Raw genomic sequence first — 25,162 nt, 5'->3', positions numbered from 1 at the left:
GATGGCTGAACTGTGTTTTTTTTTAAAAAAAGGTTTGGGACTGAATTTGACCCACGAGTGGAATGTAAACTGGAAAACACCTGTTTGTAAAGAACTCAACAGGAGGGTTGTTTTCTGACTTGAAGGGACAAATGTTTACAAGCAAGTGACAGAGGAGTGATTTATGGTGGCCAGGTGACTTGTTTCAGGAAAAATCTGAACCATTGAAACAGTCAGTTGTTTGTTTCTGCCTGAAGAGGAGAAAAACTGCCCACCTTTCTCTGAAAAGGAATCCTGCATCTTGAGAAGAAACTGTGAATTTCCTCCTGGCTCTGAAGAATCCCTGTGTCATGCAGACCCCCACCTGCCAAGAATGAGGCATATTAATTTTGTCATATGAGCATTGATTTTAAACTGTTGCTGAAGTGAAGAAATGACTTGCTAATGAGATCACCAGACCTTTGACTGGAGGACATTTGCATACTAAGAGACGGTGCTTGCGGAGACAAAGCACTACTCCCTGATCCAATAAATCCAGATGGATTTTGATCACCAGACATTGAAGGTGTAAGGAAGCACATTCCAGGGACTGCTAAGATGATACAATCCACAAAGACAGAACTGGTTAAACCAGCTGGTCACATGACTAACCGGCTGGTCCAGGCTTTGAATGAGATGCAGGACAGTTTGAATTCAGACCAGAGTTTGTAACTGAAGCTGGAACAAGAAAGCTTCTCTCCTGGCTGTCTCTCTCTCGCTTTCTCACAAGCCACTGGACCCACAGAAGAATTACTGTGTGTCCCACAGCATCTCTCTCACCTTCGATGTGTGAATAGAGCATCATGCCTGCAAACCTGGTTTTAAGTGTTAATCCACTCAGGAAATGTATCTAACAGGAGCATTTAGGCCAATGAGACTCTCTGAAGGTGCCAACATTATAAACCCACAGATAAACATGTAGCAATTAGTTCAAATCTTTTCATTCACATGTTTAAAATTAAATTGGGTTTATATTGGGACAATTTTTACATTTCCGGATAAATCAGGATTTCTGCTGCACTCAAGTCAGCCTTTTCGTAACGCTCATAGTAAGGAGACAGTGATATCACACAAATGGAAGATCAGTGGAGCTTTAAGTCAGCAGCTGACTCACGCTAGATTGAGTCCAATTTCCTTCCACTCTGGTTAATGTTGTCCTTATTCACTGTCAGCTTCACGCACCCTGATTGGAAATGACTGGGAACATTGGTCCAATTGTCTTCTGTATGAGGTCACAGTCCTGGGTTCACCTTGGGTGTTGTACTGACCTTGGAGTGGCAGCTACTCTGTGTCTGAGGTAGAGAATAAATATCAGCGGAATAGAAAATGAGACTGAGAAAGATAGACCGAGATAAAGAGAGACAGAAAGAGGGTGAGAGATCGACACAGGTAGACACAGAGAGAGTGAAAGATAGAGAGAGATTGACAGAGTGTGAGAGTTAGAGTATGTGAGACAGACAGGGTGAAAGAAAGAGAGTGAGAGAGACTGACAGTGAGACACAGTCGGAGTGAATGTTCAAAGTTGAGCTTGATGTATTTTTGTTGGGTAAGGTTGTTAAGGGATAAGGAACCAAACTGAGTAAATGTAGTTGCGATACGGTGGAACAGGCTTAAGTGGCTGACTGGCCTCCTCATGCTCACATGTTCCTCTATTTTGCAGAATCAATGAGACTGATGCCCTGAGGCTCCTCACAATGCCAGGACCATATTTTCCTGGCAGTTATGGAGCAAGGGTATTCAGCGTGGTCTAGACAGGATAACAACCTCCCCTTCATAGACACACGACCCCGATGGTGAGGTGATAGAGTATCTGGAAGAACACAGTGTATGTTGTCATTTTTAATAATTTTACCCTCAATAAATTAGATTGGGAGTGAAATGAGGCCCTTCAATTAAACAGGAAATTTAATTTGGAGCAAATCAGATCTGAGATTGTCTTTCTCACACATGGATGTCGAGATGGGCCATGTTATTGGGGCTTGTGGAACTGGACAGGGGCTGACACAGGACAGGCCCACTAGGAGGTGATATAAAGCTGAAATAAACTCAAATGTATCATTTTCATTATTTAATTAATTTTACAATGAGACTCAGTAGATATTTCCTGTTGGGTTACTTTTCAGCTGAAGGGAGGATAAAAGTTTTCACATTTCCAATCACATCAATGTTCACGATATCAGACAGTCCTGATAAACTTTAAGTCCCTTTAACAGAACACTGGTGAACGTTACATTCAGAAATGTAAATGTGCAAGAAGTTTATAGTATAATTTAGGGGGGGGGCGAGCAGTTGGGGGGGGGGGGGGAGGTTTTTGATTACTTATCCATTGAAAAAGAGGTCCTTCAACCCAAAAATCTTTGCAGAGTGTGCAGATATGAGTTTGGTGAGTGGGGATTTTTAAGTGTCAATATCTTTCTAAAAATCTAAAGTAAGTTAATAAAGTAAAATAAGTTAATCAAGAAAATTTCTTCCAGCCTTAGGCAGGAATTAACAAGCTCTACTGCAGAGCAGCTGATTAATAGCTAACCAGTCCAATCGGGTTGCTACAGTTTCAGCATTACATATAGTATAAATACAGAGGTCTGGGTGCAGCTTTCAAATGGAGTGCAGATTTTAAGCAGAGCTTTACAATACTTTGCCTAATTTAGACAGTAAATATTTGTTAAATGCTAACTGTAGACCAGAGTTTTAGAAAGATATTGACACTTAAAAATCCCCACTCACCAAACTCATAGCTGCACACTCTGCAAAAGTTTTTGGGTTGAAGGACCCCTTTTATGAGTTTGGTGAAGGTGGGAGGAAGTGCTCATTTTTCTATTTTTTTCACCCTCCAGTATTTGGTTCTTCAAGTGCAGTGGAATGAGCTGGTTGGTTGGGAAGATATATAAATAAAAAGAACTAAAACATTAAAATAAACGCCTAAAACATATATCTACGTAACTAAGAAATGTGTAACTCTTAGTTGTAGGTGGTACTAACATTTAATAAGCACAGTAAATTGTGGTATACATCAGAATTATTCTAAGTTAATTAAGAAAGTAATTAAATTAAATTAACTAAATAACATAAGTAACAAAGGCAGGACAGGTGTTGTGTTGCAGCTGTGGAATGTGGGATCTCCTGGATGCCAACACGATCCAGGAGAAGCATGTCTGCACTGGGTAGGCGGTGGTGTAGTGGTACTATCACTGGACTAGTAACCCAGAGACCCAGGGTATTTCTCTGGGGACATGGGTTCGAATCCCACCACAGCAGAAGGTGGAATTTGAATTTAATTAATAAATCTGGAATTAAAAAGCTAATCTAATGATGGCCATGAAACCATTGTCGATTGTTGTAAAAACCCATCTGGTTCACTAATGTCCTTGAGGGAAGGAAATCTACTGTCCTTACCTGGTCTGGCCTACATGTGACTCCAGACCCACAGCAATGTGGTTAACTCTTACATGCCGTCTGAAATGGCCTAGCAAGCCACTCAGTTGTACCTAACCGCTACAAAGTCAATAAAAAGGAATGAAACCTGACGGAACACCCGGCATCGACCTAGGCACCGGAAACGACAACGGCAAACCCAGCCCTGTCGACCCTGCAAAGTTCTCCTTTCTAACATCTGGGGCTTTGTGCTAAAGTTGGGAGAGCTGTCTCACAGACTAGTCAAGCAACAGCCTGACATAGTCATACTCACGGAATCAGACATAACAGACAATGTTCCAGACACTGCCATCACCATCCCCGGGTATGTCCTGTCCCACCGGCAGGACAGACCCACCAGAGGTGGTGGCACAGTGGTATACAGTAGGGTGGGAGTTGCCCTGGGACTCCACATCGACTCTGGACCCCATGAAGTCTCATGGCATCAGGTCAAACATGGGCAAGGTAACCTCCAACTGATTACCACCTACCGCCTTCCCTCGGCTGATGACTCAGTACTCCACCATGTTGAACACCACTTGGAGGAAGCACTGAGGGCAGCAAGGGCACAAAATGTACTGTGGGTGGGGGACTTCAATGTCCATCACCAAGAGTGGCTCGGTAGCACCACTACTGACCGAGCTGGCCGAGTCCTAAAGGACACAGCTGCTAGACTGGGTCTGCGGCAGGTGGTGGTGGAACCAACACGAGGGAACAACATACTTGACCTCGTCCTCACCAATCTGCCTGCCGCAGATGCTTCTGTCCATGACAGTATTGGTAGGAGTGACCACCGCACAGTACTTGTGGAGACGAAGTCCCACCTTCACATTGAGGATACCGTCCATCGTGTTGTGTGGCACTATCACCGTGCTAAATGGGATAGATTTTGAACAGATCTAGCAATGCAAAACTGGGCATCCATGAGGCGCTATGGGCCATCAGCAGCAGCAGAATTGTACTCATCCACAATCTGTAACCTCATGGCCCGGCATATCCCCCACTCTACCATTACCATCAAGCCAGGTGTCTAACCCTGGTTCAATGAAGAGTGCAGGAGGGCATGCCAGGAGCAGCACCAGGCCTACCTCAAAATGAGGTGTCAACCTGGTGAAGCTACAACCCAGGACTACTTGCATGCCAAACTGCGTAAGCAGCATGCGACAGACAGAGCTAAGCGATCCCATAACCAACGGATCAGATGTAAGCTCTGCAGCCCTGCCACATCCAGCCGTGAATGGTGGTGGACAATTAAACAACTAACTGAAGGAGGTGGCTCCAAAAATATCCCCATCCTCAATGATGGGGGAGCCCAGCACATCAGTGCGAAAGATAAGGCTGAAGCATTTGCAACAATCTTCAGCCAGAAGTGCCAAGTTGATGATCCATCTCGGCCTCCTCCTGAAGTCCCCAGCATCACAGATGCCAGACTTCAGCCAATTCGATTCACTCCGCGTGATATCAAGAAACGACTGAAGGCACTGGATCCTGAAAAAGCTATGGGCCCTGACAATATTCCGGCGATAGGACTGAAGACCTGTGCTCCAGAACTTGCCGCGCCCCTAGCCAAGCTGTTCCAGTACAGCTACAACACTGGCATCTACCCTGCAATGTGGAAAATTGCCTGGGTATGTCCTGTCCACAAAAAGTAGGACAAGTCCAACCCGGCCAATTACCGCCCCATCAGCCTACTCTCAATCATCAGTAAAGTGATGGAAGGTATCATCAATAGTGCCATCAAGCGGCACTTGCTTAGCAATAACCTGCTCAGTGATGCTCAGTTTGGGTTCCGCCAGGGCCACTCAGCTCCTGACCTCATCACAGCCTTGGTTCAAACATGGACAAAAGAGCTGAACTCAAGAACTAAGGTGAGAGTGACTGCCCTTGACATCAAGGCAGAATTTGACCGAGAATGGCATCAAGGAGCCCTAGCAAAACTGAGGTCAATGGGAATCAATGGGAAAACCCTCCGCTGGCTGGAGTCATACCTAGCGCAAAGGAAGATGGTTGTGGTTGTTGGAGGTCAATCATCTGAGCTCCAGGACATCACTGCAGGAGTTCCTCAGGGTAGTGTCCCAGGCCCAACCATCTTCAGCTGCTTCATTAATGACCTTCCTTCAATCATAAAGTCAGAAGTGGGGATGTTCGCTGATGATTGCACAATGTTCAGCACCATTCGTGACTCCTCAGATACTGAAGCAGTCCGTGTAGAAATGCAGCAAGACCTGGACAATATGCAGGCTTGTGCTGATAAGTGGCAAGTAACATTTGCGCCACACAAGTGCCAGGGAATGCCCATCTCCAACAAGAGAGAATCTAACCATCTCCCCTTGACATTCAACGGCATTACCATCGCTGAATCCCCCACTATCAACATCCTAGGAGCTATCATTGACCAGAAACTGAACTGGAGTAGCCATATAAATACCGTGGCTACAAGAGCAGGTCAGAGGCTAGGAATCCTGAGGTGAGTAACTCACCTCCTGACTCCCCAAAGCCTGTCCACCATCTACAAGGCACAAGTCAGGAGTGTGATGGAATACTCTCCAGTTGCCTGGATGGGTGCAGCTCCCACAACACTCAAGAAGCTCGACACCATCCAGGACAAAGCAGCCCGCTTGACTGGCACCCCATCTACAAACATTCACTCCCTCCACCGCCGACGCACAGTAGCAGCAGTGTGTACCATCTACAAGATGCACTGCAGCAATGCACCAAGGCTCCTTAGACAGCACCTTCCAAACCAGCGACCTCTACCAACTAGAAGGACAAGGGCAGCAAATACAAGGGAACACCACCACCTGCAAGTTCCCCTCCAAGTCACACACCATCCTGACTTGGAACTATATTGCTATTCCTTCACTGTCGCTGGGTCCAAATCCTGGAACTCCCTTCCTACAGCACTGTGGGTCTACCTACCCCAAATGGACTGCAGCGGTTCAAGAAGGCAGCTCACCACCACCTTCTCAAGGGCAATTAGGGATGGGCAATAAATGCTGGCATAGCCAGTGACGCCCACATCCCCTGAATGAATTTTTTTTTACGTGTAAGCAGCTAGAAGCATTCTGGACCAGGATTATTGATCTGGAAGCTGAACTGCAGACACTGCACAACATCAGGGAGGGGGAAAGATACCTGGACACTTTGTACCAGAAAACGGTCACACCCCTTAGGATTAGGTCATTTGTTTTGGTCAGCGGTGAGGGACAGGAGGGTGTAACTGTGAGTGAGGTAGGTAAAAGGGCCAAGCAGACAGTAGTGGAGGAGCTTTAGCTTTTGCAATTATCAAGCAGGTTTGAGGTGCTTGCAACCTGTGTGGATGAAAGTGAGGTCTGCAGAGTGGATGAGGAGACTGGCCATGGTACAGGAAGCCATGCAAGCTAGGAAAAGGTGGAGGGGTGGCTCTGTTAATTAATGATGATATTAGCACAATAGAGAGGGATGACCTAAGGACAAGTGGGGAGGAGCAAAAAGGAAAGTAGCAAAAACTCAAAATATAATAATCAGTATAGTGAGGGGGATTGACACTGTTCTCTACAGCAAAGAGAGAGAGACAAGAAGGCTCTGTTGCCTGCCCGGTGCCAGGCTTCTGGACATCTGCTCAGGGCTGGAGAGGAACTTGTGTGGGAGGGGGACCATCCATGAAGGTACCAATGACATAGGCAGGACAAGGAAAGAGGTTCTGCATAGTCAGTATGAGGAGCGAGGCATCAAATTAAGAAGCAGAACCTCAAATGTAATAATCTCTGGATTATTACCTGAGACATGTGCAAATTGGCATAGGGCAAGTAAGATTAGAGAAATGAATGCGCCACTCGAAGGCTGTTGTGGTAAAAGTGGGTTCCGGTTCGTGGGGCCCTGGCACCAGTACTGGGGAAAGTGGGCACTGTACCATTGGGATGGTCTACACCTGAACCATGCTGGGACCAGTGTTCTAGCAAGCTGCATAAATGGGGAAGTAAAGAGGATTTTGAACTGAATAGTGGGGGCAAGGGATCAAATTTGAGAAGATGTGGTAAATCAAAGAGTAGAGACAAGGCAAGAGAGAAAGGTGTTAATAAGGGAAATGATAAGCAGACTGTGACAGGAAGGGACAGAAAGCACATATCTAAGAGTAAATCAGCAGATAAGGCTGGAGGTTGCAAAAATAATAAAAGGACAAAACTAAAGGCTCTGTATCTGAATGCATGTAGCATTCAAAACAAAACAGATGAACTGAGAGTGCAAATAGAAATAAATAAGTACGATCTGATAACCATTACAGAGACATGGCTGCAGGATGACATAGATTGGGACCTGAATATTGAAGGGTGCATGACATTTAGGAAAGACAGGAAGCTAGGAAAAGGTGGAGGGGTGGCTCTGTTAATTAATGATGGTATTAGTACAATAGAGAGGGATGACCTAAGTTTACGAAACCAGGACATGGAAGTGGTTTGGGTAGAGATGAGAAATGATAAAGGTAAGAAGACACTTCTTGGAGTGGTGTACAGGCCACCTAACATTAACCACACTGTAGGATCAGGTACAAAGGAAGAAATAGTGGGAGCTTCTCAGAAAGGTACGGGATTTTAATCTACATATAGACTGGAAAAATCAGATGGGCAAAGCTAGATGAAGAGTTCATAGAATGTTCTTGAGATAGTTTCTTCACATTCTGGAGCGAACCAGAAAGCAGGCTATACTAGACCTAGTATTGTGCATGAGATAGAATTAATTAATGACCTCATAGTGAAGGCACCCCTAGGCAGCAGCGATCATAATATGATTGAATTTTACATTCAGTTTGAGGAAGAAAAGAGTGGGTCTAAGACCGGTATTTTAAACTTAAATAAGGGCAATTATGAGGGCATGAATGCAGAGCCAGCTAAAGTGGTTAATTAGGTTAAGGAATAGGTCAATAGAGATGTACTGGCAGACATTTAAGGGGATATTTCAGAATACACAGAATAGATACATTCCAATGAGAAAGAAAAATTCCAAGGGCATGACCATCTGTGGTTAACGAAAACAGTTAAAGATAGTATCAAACTTAAAGAAAAAGCATATAATTGTGCAAAGATGGGTGGCAGGTCAGAAGATTGGACAGAATATAAAAAACAGCAAAGAATGACTAAAAGATTAAGAAAGAGGGAAAAATTAGAGTACAAGAGAAAGCTAGCTAGAAATATAAAGACAGATAGTAAGAGTTTCTATAGATATGTCAAAAAACAAGAGTTAACAAAGTGGGCGTTGGTCCTATAGAAAGTGAGTCTGGGAAATTAATAAGGGAAAATATGGAAATGACAGATGAATTGAACAGGTATTTTGTATCGCTCATCACTATAGAGGATATAAGTAACATCCCAGTATTAGCTGTAAATCAGGAAATGGAAAGGAGGGAGGAGCTCAAAATAATTACAATCACCAGGGAACTGGTACTGAACAAATTGTTGGAGCTGCAGGCTGATAAGTCCACAGGTCCTGATTGATTTCATCCTCGGGTCTTAAAAGAAGTGACTAGTGAGATAGTTGATGCATTGATATTAATTTTCCAAAATTCCCTAGCTTCAGGGAAGGTTTCATTAGATTGGAAAATAGTGAATGTAACTCCTTTATTCACAAAGGTAGGGAGACAGAAAGCAGGAAATTACAGGCCTGTTAGCTTAACATCTGTCATAGGGAAACTGTTAGAAGCTATTATTAACGAGCACTTTGAAAAATTCTGGATAATCAGGCAGAGTCAACATGATTTTGTGAAAGGGAAATCATGTTTAACCAATGAGTTCTTCGAAGAAGTAACATGTGCTGTGGATAAAGGGGAACCAGTGGATACACTGTACGTAGATTTCTAGAAGGCATTTGATAAGGTGCCACATCAAAGGTTATTGCAGAAAATAAAAGCTCATGATGTGCGGGGGTAACATATTGGCATGGATAGAAGATTGGCTAGCTAACAGGAAACAGAATAAGCCTAAATGGGTCAATTTTGGTTGGAAAGATGCAACAAGTGGTGTGCCACAGGGATCAGTGCTGAGGCCTCAACTTTATACAAATTATTTATTTAATTTAGAGATATAGCACTGAAACAGGCCCTTCGGCCCACCGAGTCTGTGCCGACCAAGAACCACCCATTTATACTAACCCTACAGTAATCCCATATTCCCTACCACCTACCTACACTAGGGGCAATTTACAATGGCCAATTTACCTATCACCTGCAAGTCTTTGGTGGTGGGAGGAAACCCGACGAAAACCCACGCGGTCACAGGGAGAACTTGCAAACTCCGCACTGGCAGTACCCAGAATTGAACCCGGGTCCCTGGAGCTGTGAGGCTGCGGTGCTAACCACTGCGCTGCCCAAATAATATAAATTCCGCCCAAATTATATAAATGACTTGGATGAAGGTAGGAAAGATAGGTAGGAAAGTAACTTGTGAAGAGGACATAAAGAGGCTACAAAGGGATAAAGGTAGGTTAAGTGAGTGGGCAAAGATCTGGCAAATGGAGTATAATGCGGGAAAATGTGAAATTGTCCATTTTGACAGGTAGAATAAAAAGCATATTATCTAAATGGTGAGATATTGCAGAGCTCTGAGATGCAGAGGGATCTAGGTGTCCTAGTGCATGAATCACAAAAGATTAGTGTGCAGGTACAGCAAGTAATTAGGAATGCTAATAGAATATTGTTTATTGTTAAAGGAATTGAATACAAAAGTAGGGAGTTTATGCTTCACTTGCACAGGGCACTGGTGAGACCACATCTGGAGTAGCGTACAGTATTGGTCTTCTTATTTAAGGAAGGATGTAAATACATTGGAAAAAGTTCAGAGAAGGCTTAATAGACTAATACCTGGAATGGACAGGTTGTCTTATGAGGAAAGATTGGACAGGCTAAGCTTGTATTTGCTGGAGTTTAGAAGAGTAAGGCGTCTTGATTGAAACATAGAAGATCCTGAGGGGTCTTGACAGGGTGGATGTGTAAAGGATGTTTCCTCTTGTGGGAGAATCTAGAACTAGGGGTCACGGTTTAAAAATAAGGGGGTCGCCCATTTAAGACAGAGATGAGGAGAACTTTTTTCTGTCAGACAGTCGTGAGTCTTTGGAATTCTCTTCCTCAAAAGGCAGTGGAAGCAGATCTTTGAATATTTTTAAAACAGAGGCAGATTGATTCTTGATAAGCAAGGAAATGAAAGGTTATTGGGGGTAGGCAGGAATGTGGAGTTGAGGTTACAATCAAATCAGCCATGATCTTGTTGAATGGCAGAGCAAGCTTGAGAGGCTGAATTGTATGTTTGAGAACCATTGCTGTCGATTCACTGTAACTTTACGTACTCAATGTAATTCTATGTAATTGTAAGTTACTATGTCTCTGATTTCTGACAGAGCTGGAAAAGCTTTCTCTATTATTACAATTGTGCACCATCTTCTTTTCCAAAGATCTTTCAGCTTCTCTCATGGCTGCCTTTGTCTCCCTCAATTGTAGGTGATATTTGTCCCCATTCTCCCAGAAACAGAATCCATCTTGTTCCAAACTAGGTTCAATGCAAGACAGTTCAGGGAATCAGACATCATTGACTCCTGGACCAACACTGGAAAGTAAAGCCCCAAACAGTAAGGATTCCTCTGGTTCCTCACCTTGTATTTGTCAGGATACTGAAACCCAACTTTCTTAAAGTCCACTCCTGGAGGCCCCACTCAATGAGCCTACAACCTTCAGCAAGATCAGTGGTGGAGTTCCACAGGGGGAGTGATCCCAGAGTAACTTTCAGGATCGCACCCCGGTGGATGTTCCAGGTTGTGTATTTTTAGTTATCCTGGTGTCCAACACTCATCAATAAAACAGGGAATTCCTGGAAACATGCTGCAGGTCCTTCTTTATCTGGAGATCAAATGTCTGTTGTATAATATACCAGCAGTTAACAGGCCCCTGTGAACACCTCAATCTGTTATTTTCATGCAGACTTCAACCAATTTATTTTACACAGGTATATTTTAATTAACACCTGCCTTAAAATGGTCAACTCAGAACTGTCACACAAACATGTTAAATCTTTGTAGAACAATTAGCAGAGTCATTTTCAGACTGGAAACTTAAACCTGCCATTTCACTTTCAGTCAGGATCAGATCCCAGTTTTACACCGATCTCTGATTTGTCAGCACGTTTCCAGCATTCACCGTTGTTCTTCCTGACTCTAAACACGGTTGTAAAGGAGCCTTCTGCTCCGTACTCAGGAGCTCTGAACTATGGAAGAGAGCAGCTGGGACACATTTCTTACACACCTCAGGATTAACCCACCGGGGGCTTTGCTGTCAGTGAAGAGAGACGAGAAAGACCGTTGGTCCCTCAGTGTGACCCTGAATGACTGCGTCCAGTCTGAAGTTCTGTTCCTGCCGTACGATCCTCCCTCAGATTGTCCTTTCTGAGCTCCAGCCAGGTGATGCTGAACACTCAGGTGGTAAAGACAAAAATCGACAATATGTTTAAAACAAAGCTGATTTATTTGACATTTATCCAGAATATTAAACTTAATAGAGTTACTAACCTCAGCAGAAACAAACCCCAACTGTCAGAATAGAAATATAGAAAATTTATGGCACAAAAAGGAGGACATTCAGCCTATTCTGGCTTTACCAACTGAAAAAGAGGTATCCAGCTTAATCCCACTTTCCAGTTCACATGAACAGAAATGAACCGTGACTGTGGCTCAGTTGGCACTAATGTTGCCTCTGAGTCAGACAGTTGTGGGTTCAGGTCCCACTCAAGAGAGCTTGCTGTGTGTAATTGGCTGCCGTGTTTCCAATATTACAACAGTGACTAGACTTCAATTGTGCTTCATTGGCTGTAAAGCACTTTGGCATGTCCTGAGGTAGCGGAAGGTGCTGTACACGTGCAGATGTTTCTTTAACAATCAGAATGAACATGGTTCAGTCCTGGATGTGATTAACAGCAGCAAAAGCAGCACAACCCAACCCCTGCAGTCACTTGTAAACTCGATGGTGTCTCAGCTGGATGGATGAACGGATGAATCTGCTCCCACACTCAGTGCAGGCGAATGGCCTCTCCCCAGTGTGAATGCGTTGGTGAGACACCATTTCACGTCTGCTTTTAAAGGTCTTCGCACATTCAGAACATTTAAAAAGGTCTCTTACCAGTGTGAATGTCCTTGTCTGTCAGCAGGGAATTGAACAAGTGAATCCGTTCCCACACACTAAGCAGGTGAAGGGCCTTTCCCCAGTGTGAGTATGCTGGGGTACAGTGAGATCAGATAATTGCCTGAACTCAATCCTGCAGTGAGAGCACTTGTCAGGTCTCTTGTCAGTGTGTGCACCTTGATGGAAGATCAGTTCCCTGGAACTTTTATAGCAATTCCCACACTCTGGGCATTTAAAAGGTTTCTCGTCAGTATGAACTCGCTGGTGCTTCTGCAGGGTGGATGAATGAGTGAATCCCTTCCCACACACAGAGCAGCTGAATGGCCTTTCCCCAGTATGAACTCGCTGGTGTGTATAGAGGTTGGATGACTGAGTGAATCCCTTCCCACACACGGAGCAGGTGTATGGCCTCTCCCCAGTGTGAGTACGCTGGTGTACAGTGAGGTCTGATAATTGCCTGAATCCAGTCCCGCAGTAAGAACACCTGAAAGGTCTCTCGTCAGTGTGAACACGTTGATGGAACATCAGTTCCCTGGAACTTTTATAGCAATTCCCACAGTCTGGGCATTTAAAAGGTCTCTCATTGTGAACTTGCTGGTGCTTCTGCAGGGTGGATGAATGACTGAATCCCTTCCCACACACGAAGCATATGAATGGCTTCTCTCTAGTATGAACTCGCTGGTGTGTATAGAGGTGAGATGACTGAGTGAATCCCTTCCCACAAACGGAGCACGTGTATGGCCTCTCCCCATTGTGAATACGCTCATGTACAGTGAGGTCGGATAATTGCCTGAACCCAGTCCCACAGTGAGAGCACCTGAAAGGTCTCTCGTCAGTGTGAACACGTTGATGGGACATCAGTTCCCTGGAACTTTTATAGCAATTCCCACACTCTGGGCATTTAAAAGGTCTCTCGTCAGTGTGAACTTGCTGGTGTTTCTGCAGGGTGGATGAATGAGTGAATCCCTTCCCACACACGGAGCAGGTGAAAGGTCTCTCCCCAGTGTGACTGCGACGATGAATTTCCAGTTCTGATGGGTAACTGAATCCCTTCCCACAGTCCCCACATTTCCACGGTTTCTCCATGGTGCGGGTGCCCTTGTGCCTCTCCAGGTTGGATGATCAGTTGAAGCCTCGCCCACACAGAACACGTGTACTGTTTCTCCCCGCTGTGAAGAGTGCGATTCTTTTCAGGCTGTGTAACTGGTTAAAGCTCTTTCCACAGTCAGTGCACTGGAACACTCTCACTCGGGTGTGTGTGTCTTGGTGCTTTTCCAGTCACACTGATGTTTGAAATCTTTTCCCACAGACAGAACTGACAAACATTTCTCCTTCCACATTCAAAGGCCGATGATATTCAAGTCCTGATGAATCAAGTGACTTGACGTGGTTTGGTTTGAGTTTCCTGTCTGAAAATCCTCCCCTTCTAACACCCTGTAAAAGGAGTTTACAAAAGTCATCACTATTAGTACAGGATACAAATTCAGAGCAGACAATTCTAGTTTCTATGGAACATTCTTTCCTCTCGTTTCCCCAAACATGTGATACATTCAAACTAAAAGCAGCCAAAAACAGCAACAAACTCCCAACAAACGCAAAGGGAACCTTCCCAACGAAACCAGAATGTTGTTACCAGTATCTATAAGACACCCTGTACCCTGAGGTGCCACTGGTTGCATGAGGTATTCAGCGTGTTCCCTCTCCAGGGCCACCCGGGCACAGACCACAGCAGACAGGCTGGCAGACAGAGTGGCCCCACCATCTCCAACATGGTCCCCACACATCCTGCACCTACACATTGTGTTTTAACCAGGCCCAAAAGCAGGTGCAGGAGAACATCCTCCAACTTAACTAATCCTCCACATCGAGTGACCAAAGGTTAGAAGAGTGAGGCTAAAGTGTAACCAAGGCTTTTGATAAGATCCCACATGGCAGACTGGTCACGAGAGTAAAAGCCCATGGGTCCAAGGCAAAGTGGCAAGGTAGTTCAGAGGCAGGAAGCAAAGAGTAATGGTCGATGGGTGTTTTTGTGACTGGAAGGCTGTTGTCAGTGGGGTTCTGCACGGCTCAGTACGTGGTCCCTTGCTTTTTCTGGTACATATCAATGATTTGGATTTGAATGCAGGAGATATGATTAAGAATTTTGCAAATGATACAAAAATTAACCGTGTGGTTGATAAAGGAGGAGAAAGTTGCAGACTACAGGAAGGGATTCATCGACTAGTCAGGCGGGCAGAACAGTGGCAAATGAAACTCAGTCTGCAGAATTGTGAGGTAATGCATTTGGGGAAGGCTAACAAGGCAAGGGAATACACAATAAATGGTAGGATATTGAGAAGTATAGAAAAGCAGAGGGACCTCAGTGTGCACGTCCACAGACCCTGCCTAAGATGGTCAAGAAGGCATACGGGATACTTGCATTTATTAACCGAAGCATAGAATGTAACAACAGGGAGATTATGCTGGAACTGTATAAAACACTGGTTAGTCCACAGCTGGAGTACTGCGTGCAGTTCTGGTCACCGCACTGCGGAAAGATATGATTGCATTAGGTGGAGAGGAGATTTACGAGGATGTTGCCTGAACTGGAAAATTTTAGTGATGAGGAAAGATTGGATAGGTGAGGGTCGTTTTCTTTGAAACAGAGAAGGCTGTGGGGTGACCTAATTGAAGTGCATAAAATCATAGGCAGTCTAGATAGAGTGGATAGGAAGGTCCTATTTCCTTTCGTTTAGGGGTCCATAACCAGAGGCATAGAGGGGATTCATGGCAAAATGTTTTCACTTAGAGGTTGGTGGGATCTGGAACTCACTGCCTGAAAGGGTGGTAGAGGCAGAAACCTTCATAACATTTAAAAAAGTACTTGTATATGCACTTGAAGTGCGCTAACCTACAAGGCTATGGAACAAGAGCTGGAAAGTAGGATTAGGCTGGATGGTTATTTGCTAGCCGGCATGGACACAATGGGCCGAATGGCCTCCTTCCATGCTGTACATTTCTATGATGCTAAGTTGAGGAGCAGCCCCTTCAGGTAACCATACAGGAACTGCTCACACTGAATATCTACACAGCCCATGGACTCCTCTAGGCTGTTCCACCTCAGTTCGTCTCCACCACCCACCCTGCGTACAGAGCACAGTCCGATCCCGCGCCAGTGCACTGGGCTTTTGTAGTCATTTCTGACCCGTGGGGAGTCGTGGGTAATTAATCTGCCATTGAAAGCTCCAATTTTTCACTGGATGATTATTTTCATGTCATCCCATGGAGATTGGGGCTGGAGAGACAAAGAACAAAATTATATAATAATTTATATAGATACCCAAGTGCCCGGCCCATCAATGATGGTGCAAAGTACAATGGGACTTCTGTTCTTTACCCAAATTTAGACACAGGAATTGGAGGGATGTTTTCGCAATGTGCAGATGACACCAAATTAGGTGGTAGAACCAATAATGTGTAGGACTGTACTGAAATCCAGGGAGACATAAACAGACTTGCAGACTGGACAGATAAACAGGAAATGAAATTCAACTTAGTGAAATGTGAGCTGTTCATTTTAGGAGGAGGGGTAAGGATGCCAGTTATTGGTTAGAATGTAAGAAATTAAATGGAGCAGCGGAGCAAAGCGATCTGGGAACAGAGTCACATAAATCACTAAAAAGAGCAACACAAGTCGATAAGAGAGCAAAAGAAAGAGCTGATGTTCTTTTCTAGAGGAATACAGTACAACAGCAGGGAGGGAATATTAAATTCATAGAGAACCTCGCTTAGAGGGACTGTGAGCAGTTCTGGTCTCCATATTAAAAAAGGATATTGAAGCAATGAAGAAAGTGCAGAATAGATTTGTAAAGATGTCACCAGAGAGGATGCTACAATCCAGCTAGATTGAGAAGGCTAGGGCTCCTTTCTATGGATAAGAGAAGACTGGGAGGAGATCTGATAGAGGTCTTTAAAAGTATCAGCAAGTCAGAACAAGGGGGCAGCAATATAGACAGACATTAACAGGTGAAGTACAGAACTTAGGAGGAATTTCTCTACTCAGAGTGGTAAAAATGTGGAACTTGTTGCCACATTGAGTGGTTGAAGCTGATAGCAGTGATGTGTTGAAGAGTAAACTCAATACATTTATGAGGGAGAAGGGAATAGAGGGATATGGGGCAGGGTTGGATGAGGTAATTAAATTGGGAGGAGGCTCATGTGGATTATAAACACCAGCACAAACTAGGGGGGCTGAACAGCCAGTCTCTGGGCTGTGATTCTGATTATTCACAACGGGGGAGGATTAATATTTAAGACGTCAGACCCAGGGGTGGATTAATGTTCAAGTTTACAGAGCCCAGAGGAGGATTAATGCTGGTGTTTAAAGGGTCCGGGATTGATTAATGCTCGGGTTCTAAGGGCCCAGGAGTGAATTAATGCTCGGGTTCACAGGGCCCAGAGGTGGATTACGAGCATATGAATTAGGAGCAGGAGTAGACCACTCGACCCATCGAGCTTGCTCCGCCATTCAATAAGGTCATGGCTGAACTGATTACTCTACATTGCCACCTACCCCCGATAACCTTCCACCCCCTTATCAAGAATCTATCTACCTCTACCTTAAAAATATTCAAAGACTCTGCTTCCACTGCATTTTGAGGAAGAGAATTACAAAGACTCACGACCCCCAGAGAAAAAGTTTCTCCTCATCTCTGTCTTAAATGGACGACCCCTTATTTTTAAACACTGACCCCTAGTTCGAGATTCTCCCACAAGGGGAAACATCCTTTCCACATCCACCCTGTCAAGACCCCTCAGGATCTTCTATGTTTCAATCAAGTCACCTCGTACTCTTCTAAATTCCAGCGGATACATGCCTAGCCTGTCCAATCTTTCCTCATCAGACAGCCCACCCATTCTAGGTATTAGTCTAGTAAACCTTCTCTGTACTGCCTCCAACACATTTACATCGTTCTTTAAATAAGGAGGCCAGTACTGTGCACAATACCCCAAATGTGGTCTCACCAATGCCCTGTATAGTTGAAGCATAACCTCCCTACTTTTGTATTCAATTACCCTCGCGATAAATGATAACATTCTATTAGCTTTCCTAATTACCTGCTGTACCTACATACTAACCTTTTGCGATTCACGCACTAGGACACCCAGATCCCTCTGCATCTCTGAGCTCTGCAATCTCTCACTATTTAGATATGCTTCTTTTTATTCTTCCTGCCAAAGTGGACAATTTCACACTTTCACATTCCATTTGCCAGGTCTTTGCCCATTCACTTAACTTATCTATATCCCTTTGTAGCCTCTTTATGTCCTCTTCACAAGTTACTTTCCTACATATCTTTCTGTCATCAGCAAATTGAGCAACCATACCTTCGGTCCCTTCTTCTAAGTCATTTATATAAATTGTAAAAAGTTGAGGCCCCAGCACAGATCCTGTGGCACACCACTCGTTACATCTTTTCAACAAGAAAATGACCCATTTATGCCTACTCTCGGTTTCCTGTTAGCTAACCAATCTTCTATCCATGCCAATATGTTACCCCCTACACCATGAGCTTTTATTTTCTTATGTTGCATCTAATCAAATGCCTTCTGGAAATCTAAGTACAATACATCCACTGGTTCCCCTTTATCCACAGCACATGTAACTCCCGCAAAGAACTCCAAGAAATTGGTTAAACATGATTTCCCTTTCATAAAACCATGTTGACTCTGCCTGATTACATTGAATTTTTCTAAATGCCCTGCTGTAACGTCTTTAATAGCTTCTAACATTTTCCCTATGACAGATGTTAAGCTAACTGGCCTGTAGTTTCCTGTTTTCTGTCTCCCTCCCTTTTTGAATAAAGGAGTTACATTCGCTATTTTCCAATCTAATGGAACCTCCCCCGAATCTAGGGAATTTTGGAAAATTAAAACTAACGCATCAACTATCTCACTAGCCACTTCTCTTAACACCCTAAGATGATGTCCATCAGGACCTGGGGACTTGTCAGCCCTCAGCTCCAACAATTTGTTCAGTACCACTTCCCTGGTGATTGTAATTTTCTTGAGTTCCTCCCTCCCTTCCATTTCCTGACTTACAGCTAATACTGGGATGTTACTTGTATCCTCAATAGTGAAGACTGATACAAAATATCTGTTCAATTCATCTGCCATCTCCTAATTATCCATTATTAATTCCCCAGACTCACTTTTTATAGGACCAACGCTCACTTTGTTAACTCTTTTCTTTTTTAAATATCTATAGAAATTCTTACTATCTGTCTTTATATTTCTAGCTATCTTTCTCTTGTACTCTAATTTTACCTTCCTTATCAATCTTTTAGTCATTCCTTGATTTTTTTTAATATTCTGTCCAATCTTCTTACCTGACTCCCATCTTTGTGCAATTATAGGCTTTTTCTTTAAGTTTGATACTATCTTTAACTGTTTTGGTTAACCATGGATGACAGGTCCCACCCTTGGAATTTTTCTTTCTCGTTGAAATGTATCTATTGTGTATTCTGAAATATCCCCTTAAATGTCTGCCACTGCAACTCTATTGACCTATCCCTTAACCTGATTTGCCAGTTCACTTTAGCTAGCTCCGCTTTCATGCCCTCATAATTGCCCTTATTTAAGTTTAAAATACTAGTCTTGGAACCACTCTTCTCTCCCTCAAACTGAATGTAAAAGTCAATCATATTATGATCGCTGCTACCTAGGGCCACCTTAACTGTGAGGTCATTAATTAATCCTATCTTGTTGCACAATACCAAGTCTAGTATAGCCTGCTCTCTGGTTGGCTCCGACGTATTGTTCCAAGAAATTATTCCGAAAACATTCTATGTACTCCTTATCTAGGCTAACTCTGCACATCTGATTTTTCCAGTCTATATGTAGGTTAAAATCCCCTGTAATTATCGCTGCACCTTTCTGACAAGCTGCCATTATTTCTTCCTTTATACCCTGTCGCACGAAGTGGTTAATGTTAGGTGGCCTGTACACGAGCACCACAAGTGACTTCTTGCCTTTATGATTTCTCATCTCTACCCAAATTGCTTCTACATCGTGGTCTCCTGAACTTTGGTCATCCCTCTGTATTGTGCTAATACCATCATTAATTAATAGAGCTACCCCTCCACCTTTTCCTAGCTTCTTGTCCTTCCTAAATGCCATGTATCCTTCAAAATTCAGGTCCCAATCTATGTCGCCCTGCAGCCATGTCTCTGTAATGGCAATCAGATTGTACTTGGTTATTTCTATTTGCGCTTTCAATTCATCTGTTTTGTTTTGAATGCTACGTGCATTCAAATACAACGCCTTTAGTTGTGTCCTTTAATTATTTTTGTAACCTTTAGCCTTATCTGTTGATTTACTCTTAGATTTGCTCGCTCTGTCCCTTCCTGTCACAGTCTGTTTATCATTTCCCATACTAATACCTTTCTCTTTTGCTTTGTCTCTACTCCTTGATTTACTTTATTTATTTATTTATTTAGAGATACAGCACTGAAACAGGCCCTTCGGCCCACCGTGTCTGTGCTGACAGTCAACCACCCATTTATACTAATCGTACATTAATCCCATATTCCTACCACATCCTCACAATTCCCCTACCACCTACCTATACTAGGGGCAATTAATAATGGCCAATTTACCTATCAACCTGCAAGTCTTTGGCTGTGGGAGGAAACCGGAGCACCCGGCGAAAACCCACACAGTCACAGGGAGAACTTGCAAACTCCGCACAGGCAGTACCCAGAATCGAACCCGGGTCACTGGAGCTGTGAGGCTGCGGTGCTAACTACTGTGCCACCCAAACTTTGATCCCTTGCCTCCACTATTCAGTTTAAAATCCTCTCTACTTCCCTAATTAAGTGGCTCGCTAGAACACCGGCCCCAGCACAGTTCAGCTGTAGACTGTCCCAATGGTGTAGCCACCAGTTTCCCCAGTACTGGTACCAGGGCCCCACGAACCGGAACTCACTTCTATCACACCAGTCTTTGAGGCACGCATTCATTTCTCTAATCTTATTTGCCCTATGCCAATTTGCACGTGGCTCAGGTAATAATCCAGAGATTATCACCTTTGAGGTTCTGCTTCTTAATTTGGAACCTAGTTCCTCATACTGACTATGCAGAACCTCTTTCCTTGCCCTGCCTGTGTCATTGGTATCTACATGGACTACGACGACTGGATCCTTCCCCTCCCACTGTAAGTTCCTCTCCAGCCCTGAGCATTAATGCTCGGGTTCACGGGGTCCAGGGGCGGATTAATGCTCGGGTTCACGGGGCCCAGGGGCGGATTAATGCTCGGGTTCACGGGGCCCAGGGGCGGATTAATGCTCGGGTTCACGGGGCCCAGGGGCGGATTAATGCTCGGGTTCACGGGGCCCAGGGGCGGATTAATGCTCGGGTTCACGGGGCCCAGGGGCGGATTAATGCTCGGGTTCACGGGGCCCAGGGGCGGATTAATGCTCGGGTTCACGGGGCCCAGAGGTGGATTAATGCTCGGGTTCACGGGACCCAGGGGCGGATTAATGCTCGGGTTCACGGGGCCCAGAGGTGGATTAATGCTCGGGTTCACGGGGCCCAGGGGTGGATTAATGTCCAGATTTACAGGCGCGGTTTAACGAATGGTCTGGATCTAACTTTTAGACTATGCCCATTAGTACTAAATTCCCCAACAATTGAAAATAATTCTTCTGTCTCTACCTCAGCAGTTTCAATTAATATCTTAAAAACTTTGATCAAATCACTGCTTCATCTTCGAAATTTCAGGGTTTACAACCATCATGAGGTGATGCATTCTGGCAGAATGGATGGGGAGAGGCAATATACACTTAATGGTACAGTTCTAAAGAGCGTGCAGGAACAGATGGACCCAGGGAATTCATGTGCATAGATCATTGAATGTGGCAGGACATACTGAGGGCAAAGCATTTGGGATCTTTGGCCTCAAATCGAAGTATTGAATCAACATACGAATTCGCAACAGGAGTAGGCCACTTGGCCCCTCAAGCCTTTCAACAAGATCATGGCTGATCTGATTGTAACCTCAACTCCACATTCCTACCTACCCCTGATAACGTTTCACCCCGAATGCAAAAGCAGCGCCGTTTTGCTGCATCTTTGCAAAGCTTTGGTTAGGCCACAACTAGAGTATTGCATCCAATTCTGGTCACCACACTTTAGGAAGGATATGAAGGTCATTGACAGGGTGCAGGTTGGAGAAGCTGGGGCTATTCTCCTTGCAGCAAAGGGGATTGGGGAGAGATATGATAGAGGTGTACAAGATTATGACATGTTTAGATAAGGTAGACAAAGAAAAGCAATTCCCATTAGCTGATGATAGAAGGACGATGGGACACAGATTAAGGTTTTGGGCAAGAGATACAGGAGGGATGTGAAGAAAAAGTTTTTCTATGCAGTGAGTGGTAATGACCTACGAGGGTGGTGGAAGTGGAGACGGTCAATGATTTCAAAAGGAAATTGGATGGGCACTTGAGGGATGTAAACCTGCAGGACTGTGGGGATAGAGCAGGGGAATGGGACTGAGTGGATTGCTCTACAGACAGCTGGCATGGAATCAAAAAGCAGAACTTCCTCCTTCTGTGCTGTAATGACTCGATGACTCAATTGTGTAATCTCTCCTCGTAATTTAAACCTTTGAGTCCAGGTATCATTCAGGTAAATCTACGCTGCACTCCCTCCAAGACCAATACATCCTTCCTAAGGTGTGGTGCCCACAACTGAACACAGTACTCCAGGTGTGGTCTAACCAGTGCTTTGCGTATCTCAGTGCTTTTCCAGTCACATGAATGCCTGAAATCTTTTCCCACAGGCAGAACAGACAAACCTTTTTCCTTCGATGTTCAAAGGCCGATGATATTCAGGTCCTGATGAATCGGGTGACTGTGTCAGATCTTGATGTGATGTTTGGTTTGAGTTTACCATCTGCTAAGCCCCCGTAAAAGGAATTTACAAAAGGCATGACTGTCACTCTAGGATAGAAATTCACAACATTCTCTCCTGCTGCTTCCTAGCCCAGGACGGCCATGCATGCACCCTGTCATACATTGCCCTCTAGACAGATGGTATCCAGGGCAGGTATGGGTAACACAGCCTTGGAGTGTTTGATGGAACCGTTTAGAGGTTGCTTTACTCTGAATCTAACCTATGCTGTACCTACCCTGGGCGTTTGATGGGACAGTGCAGTGGTTCAAGAAGGCAGCCCACCATCTCCTTTTCAATGGGGTCCTGGCTCGAGATGCCCATATCTAAGAACAAAATAAAAAAAATCTGTATATGTAAAATGGATTCAAAATCTTTACAGAAATACTTGTTACTAAAACAATACTCTTCTACATTGAATAGCTGGTGTCCATTTTCCAACCTCATCTCCCCTGAAATCTACCTCCCTTGACAGTCTCACATTGGAAATTGCTGGGCCTGACTGGGCTCAAAAGTACATGAGGTTAAACCAAGCAGCTTCTCCTCCATCTCCACGCCAGCTCAAACTGATGCAACAAAAAAACTTACACAGATCAGGGATTGACATCCACATCCAACACCCATTCTGTTACAAAGCAGCTCTTAATTAGTCCATCTGTGATTCTCGACTCAGTTCTGTGAGCAACACCTGAAATAAAACAAAATCAAAATACTGTGGATTCTGGAAATTGGAAATAAAAGGAGAAAATGTTGGAAATACTCAGCAGGTCAGGCAGCATCTGTGGGGAAAGAAACAGAGTTAAAGTTTCAGGCGCATCGAGCCACCGGAGCCTGCAGCCTGGAACTCGACATGGGAGAAGGAAGAATGAGGAGAGGCAATATAGTCCAACACTCACAGCAACCTACAATCCACCTATGTTACCGGGATAAAGTTTAGAAGCACTAACCCACACGACTCCAGTAAAACATCCCAGGAGGAAAAGGGGGAGCAGTGTGTGTACCTGCCCTGATAGCTCCCTCCCCAGGCCTGTCAATCAAACCCCCCACTCCTCCCAGTCCACAGCTCAGCCTATCAGCTTCCTGCACCTTGAGCCAGCCCTGCCCAGGTGTGGCCCAGTCCAAGGGGAGTCTTTGTGGAACCAGGGAGGGGGGACCTCCTGCCCTGTGTCCCAAATGGTTCCCCCCTCCCCCAGGCCCCTTCATAACAGAGATAAATTTCCTTTCAAGTTTTGCTCTTTGATGTTACTGTTTATTAATCCTTAATTTCTCCAAAAGAGCTGGAAAGCTGCCGGCCATTAACCTGGGCCTGTCACTGGGTGAAGCCCGCAGCTGCCGCCCCGCTCAATGTAAATGGGGGACCGTGAGCTTCTTACAGATGCTGTTGAGGCCTCCACCGGGTGTTTCTAAAGCTTCCGTCCCGCCGCTTCCCAGCTGCAGATACTCGCACTGCGCATGATCCAAACAGTGTTCGGCACTACGCCTGCGCACTGGACTCCTATGTTATCGATGGGAACGTTCTCAACGGCGGACAATGTTGCGTAAAAGCTCCGCACTTGAACAGACAAATAGGAGGCGGAGCGAGCGGCGAGTAGTCGGAAGCAGCGGAGACGGAATGCGGTGATTGAAGCGGCGAACGCCGACAATGAGGGGGTTTGGGTTTGGGTTTGGGTTTATATCGCCTTTCTTGTGTTAAATTGAGCAGCGCCATCTTTATTACTGGCAACTCGCGGACAGTGACGTTCCAGTGGATGAGGCTGCATTTGCGCATGTGCCAGTAGTGCGCCACCTCGTGGTTGCTTTGACAGCGGACAAGGATTTCAGCCCCTTTCACAGATATTACTGAGGAGCAAACTGCCACAACTTGTTTCAGCCGGAGTTTCTCCATTGAATCTGAAAGATAGTTTCATTCACTCGTGTATACTGTCAGCTGTTTGGAGGTTTAGTGACTGGGTATAATTTGCCTGCGTTTTCCTGAGCCTGTGCTTGGTGTATGGGGAGATTTGGCCCACGTTGTAGTATTTTGCATCCCAAGGATTGATTGAGGCTGCAGTCGCCACTTGCTGTTGACAGCAGGTAATTGGACAGAGTGGGACAAAATATCACTGCTTGCCCCTGTCTCGCTCACTGTGGAGCTGGGGAAAAGCAAACACTTGACCTTTTTTCCGTCTGAAATGAAGCTTACATCTGCTGTTAGTTACCAAGCCAGTGCTGCAGGATTCTTTGATAATCTGACACATATCAACTGGAATATCCAGGTTTTAGAGTTATACAGCACAGAAACAGGCCCTTCAGCCCATCGTGTCTGTGCTGGCCATCAAGCACCTAACTATTCTAATCCCATTTTCCAGCACTTGGACTGTAGCCTTGTATGCTATGGCATTTCAAGTGTTCATCTAAATATTTTTTAAATGTTGTGAGGGTTCCTGCCTTGACCACCTCTTCAGGCAGTGTATTCCAGATTCCAACCACCTACTGGGTGAATTTTTTTTTCCTCAAATCCCCTCAAAACCTCCTGCCCCTTACCTTAAATCTATGCCCCCTGGTTATTGGCCCCTCCGCTAAGGGAAAAAGTTCTTCCTATCTAACCTATCAATGCCCCTCATAATTTTGTCTACCTCAATCATGTACCCCCTCAGCCTTCTCGGCTCCAAGGAAAACAACCCC

General features: G+C 44.7%; 1 protein-coding gene across 13 annotated transcripts in view; it reads right to left on the bottom strand.

Annotated features, from left to right (window-relative positions):
- The window catches only part of LOC137381296 (zinc finger protein 229-like), a 43,778-nt gene extending 19,567 nt beyond the window's left edge, over window positions 1-24,211 (bottom strand). For 2 of the 13 annotated variants that reach the window (XR_010977128.1, XR_010977131.1), the window contains exons 1-5: window positions 23,872-24,211; window positions 23,087-23,186; window positions 22,737-22,824; window positions 11,693-13,999; window positions 255-343 (exon numbers count right to left, since the gene is read on the bottom strand). Coding sequence is in view for 1 of the 13 variants with exons in the window: in XM_068053643.1 (XP_067909744.1) it covers window positions 12,584-13,651 (1,068 nt within the window). In the remaining 12 variants the exon portion in view is untranslated. Of the gene's footprint in view, window positions 1-254; window positions 344-1,132; window positions 1,311-11,329; window positions 14,000-22,736; window positions 22,825-23,086; window positions 23,220-23,394; window positions 23,763-23,798; window positions 23,817-23,871 lie in introns of those variants that run through there. The other 11 variants (XR_010977129.1, XR_010977134.1, XR_010977135.1 and 8 more) reach the window with 11 other exon arrangements.
- Between the last annotated feature and the right edge of the window lie 951 nt (window positions 24,212-25,162).

This window comes from Heterodontus francisci, chromosome 22, assembly GCF_036365525.1.
Source record: "Heterodontus francisci isolate sHetFra1 chromosome 22, sHetFra1.hap1, whole genome shotgun sequence".
NCBI lineage: Eukaryota > Metazoa > Chordata > Chondrichthyes > Heterodontiformes > Heterodontidae > Heterodontus > Heterodontus francisci.
This window is presented reverse-complemented; position numbering and strand designations above follow the sequence as displayed.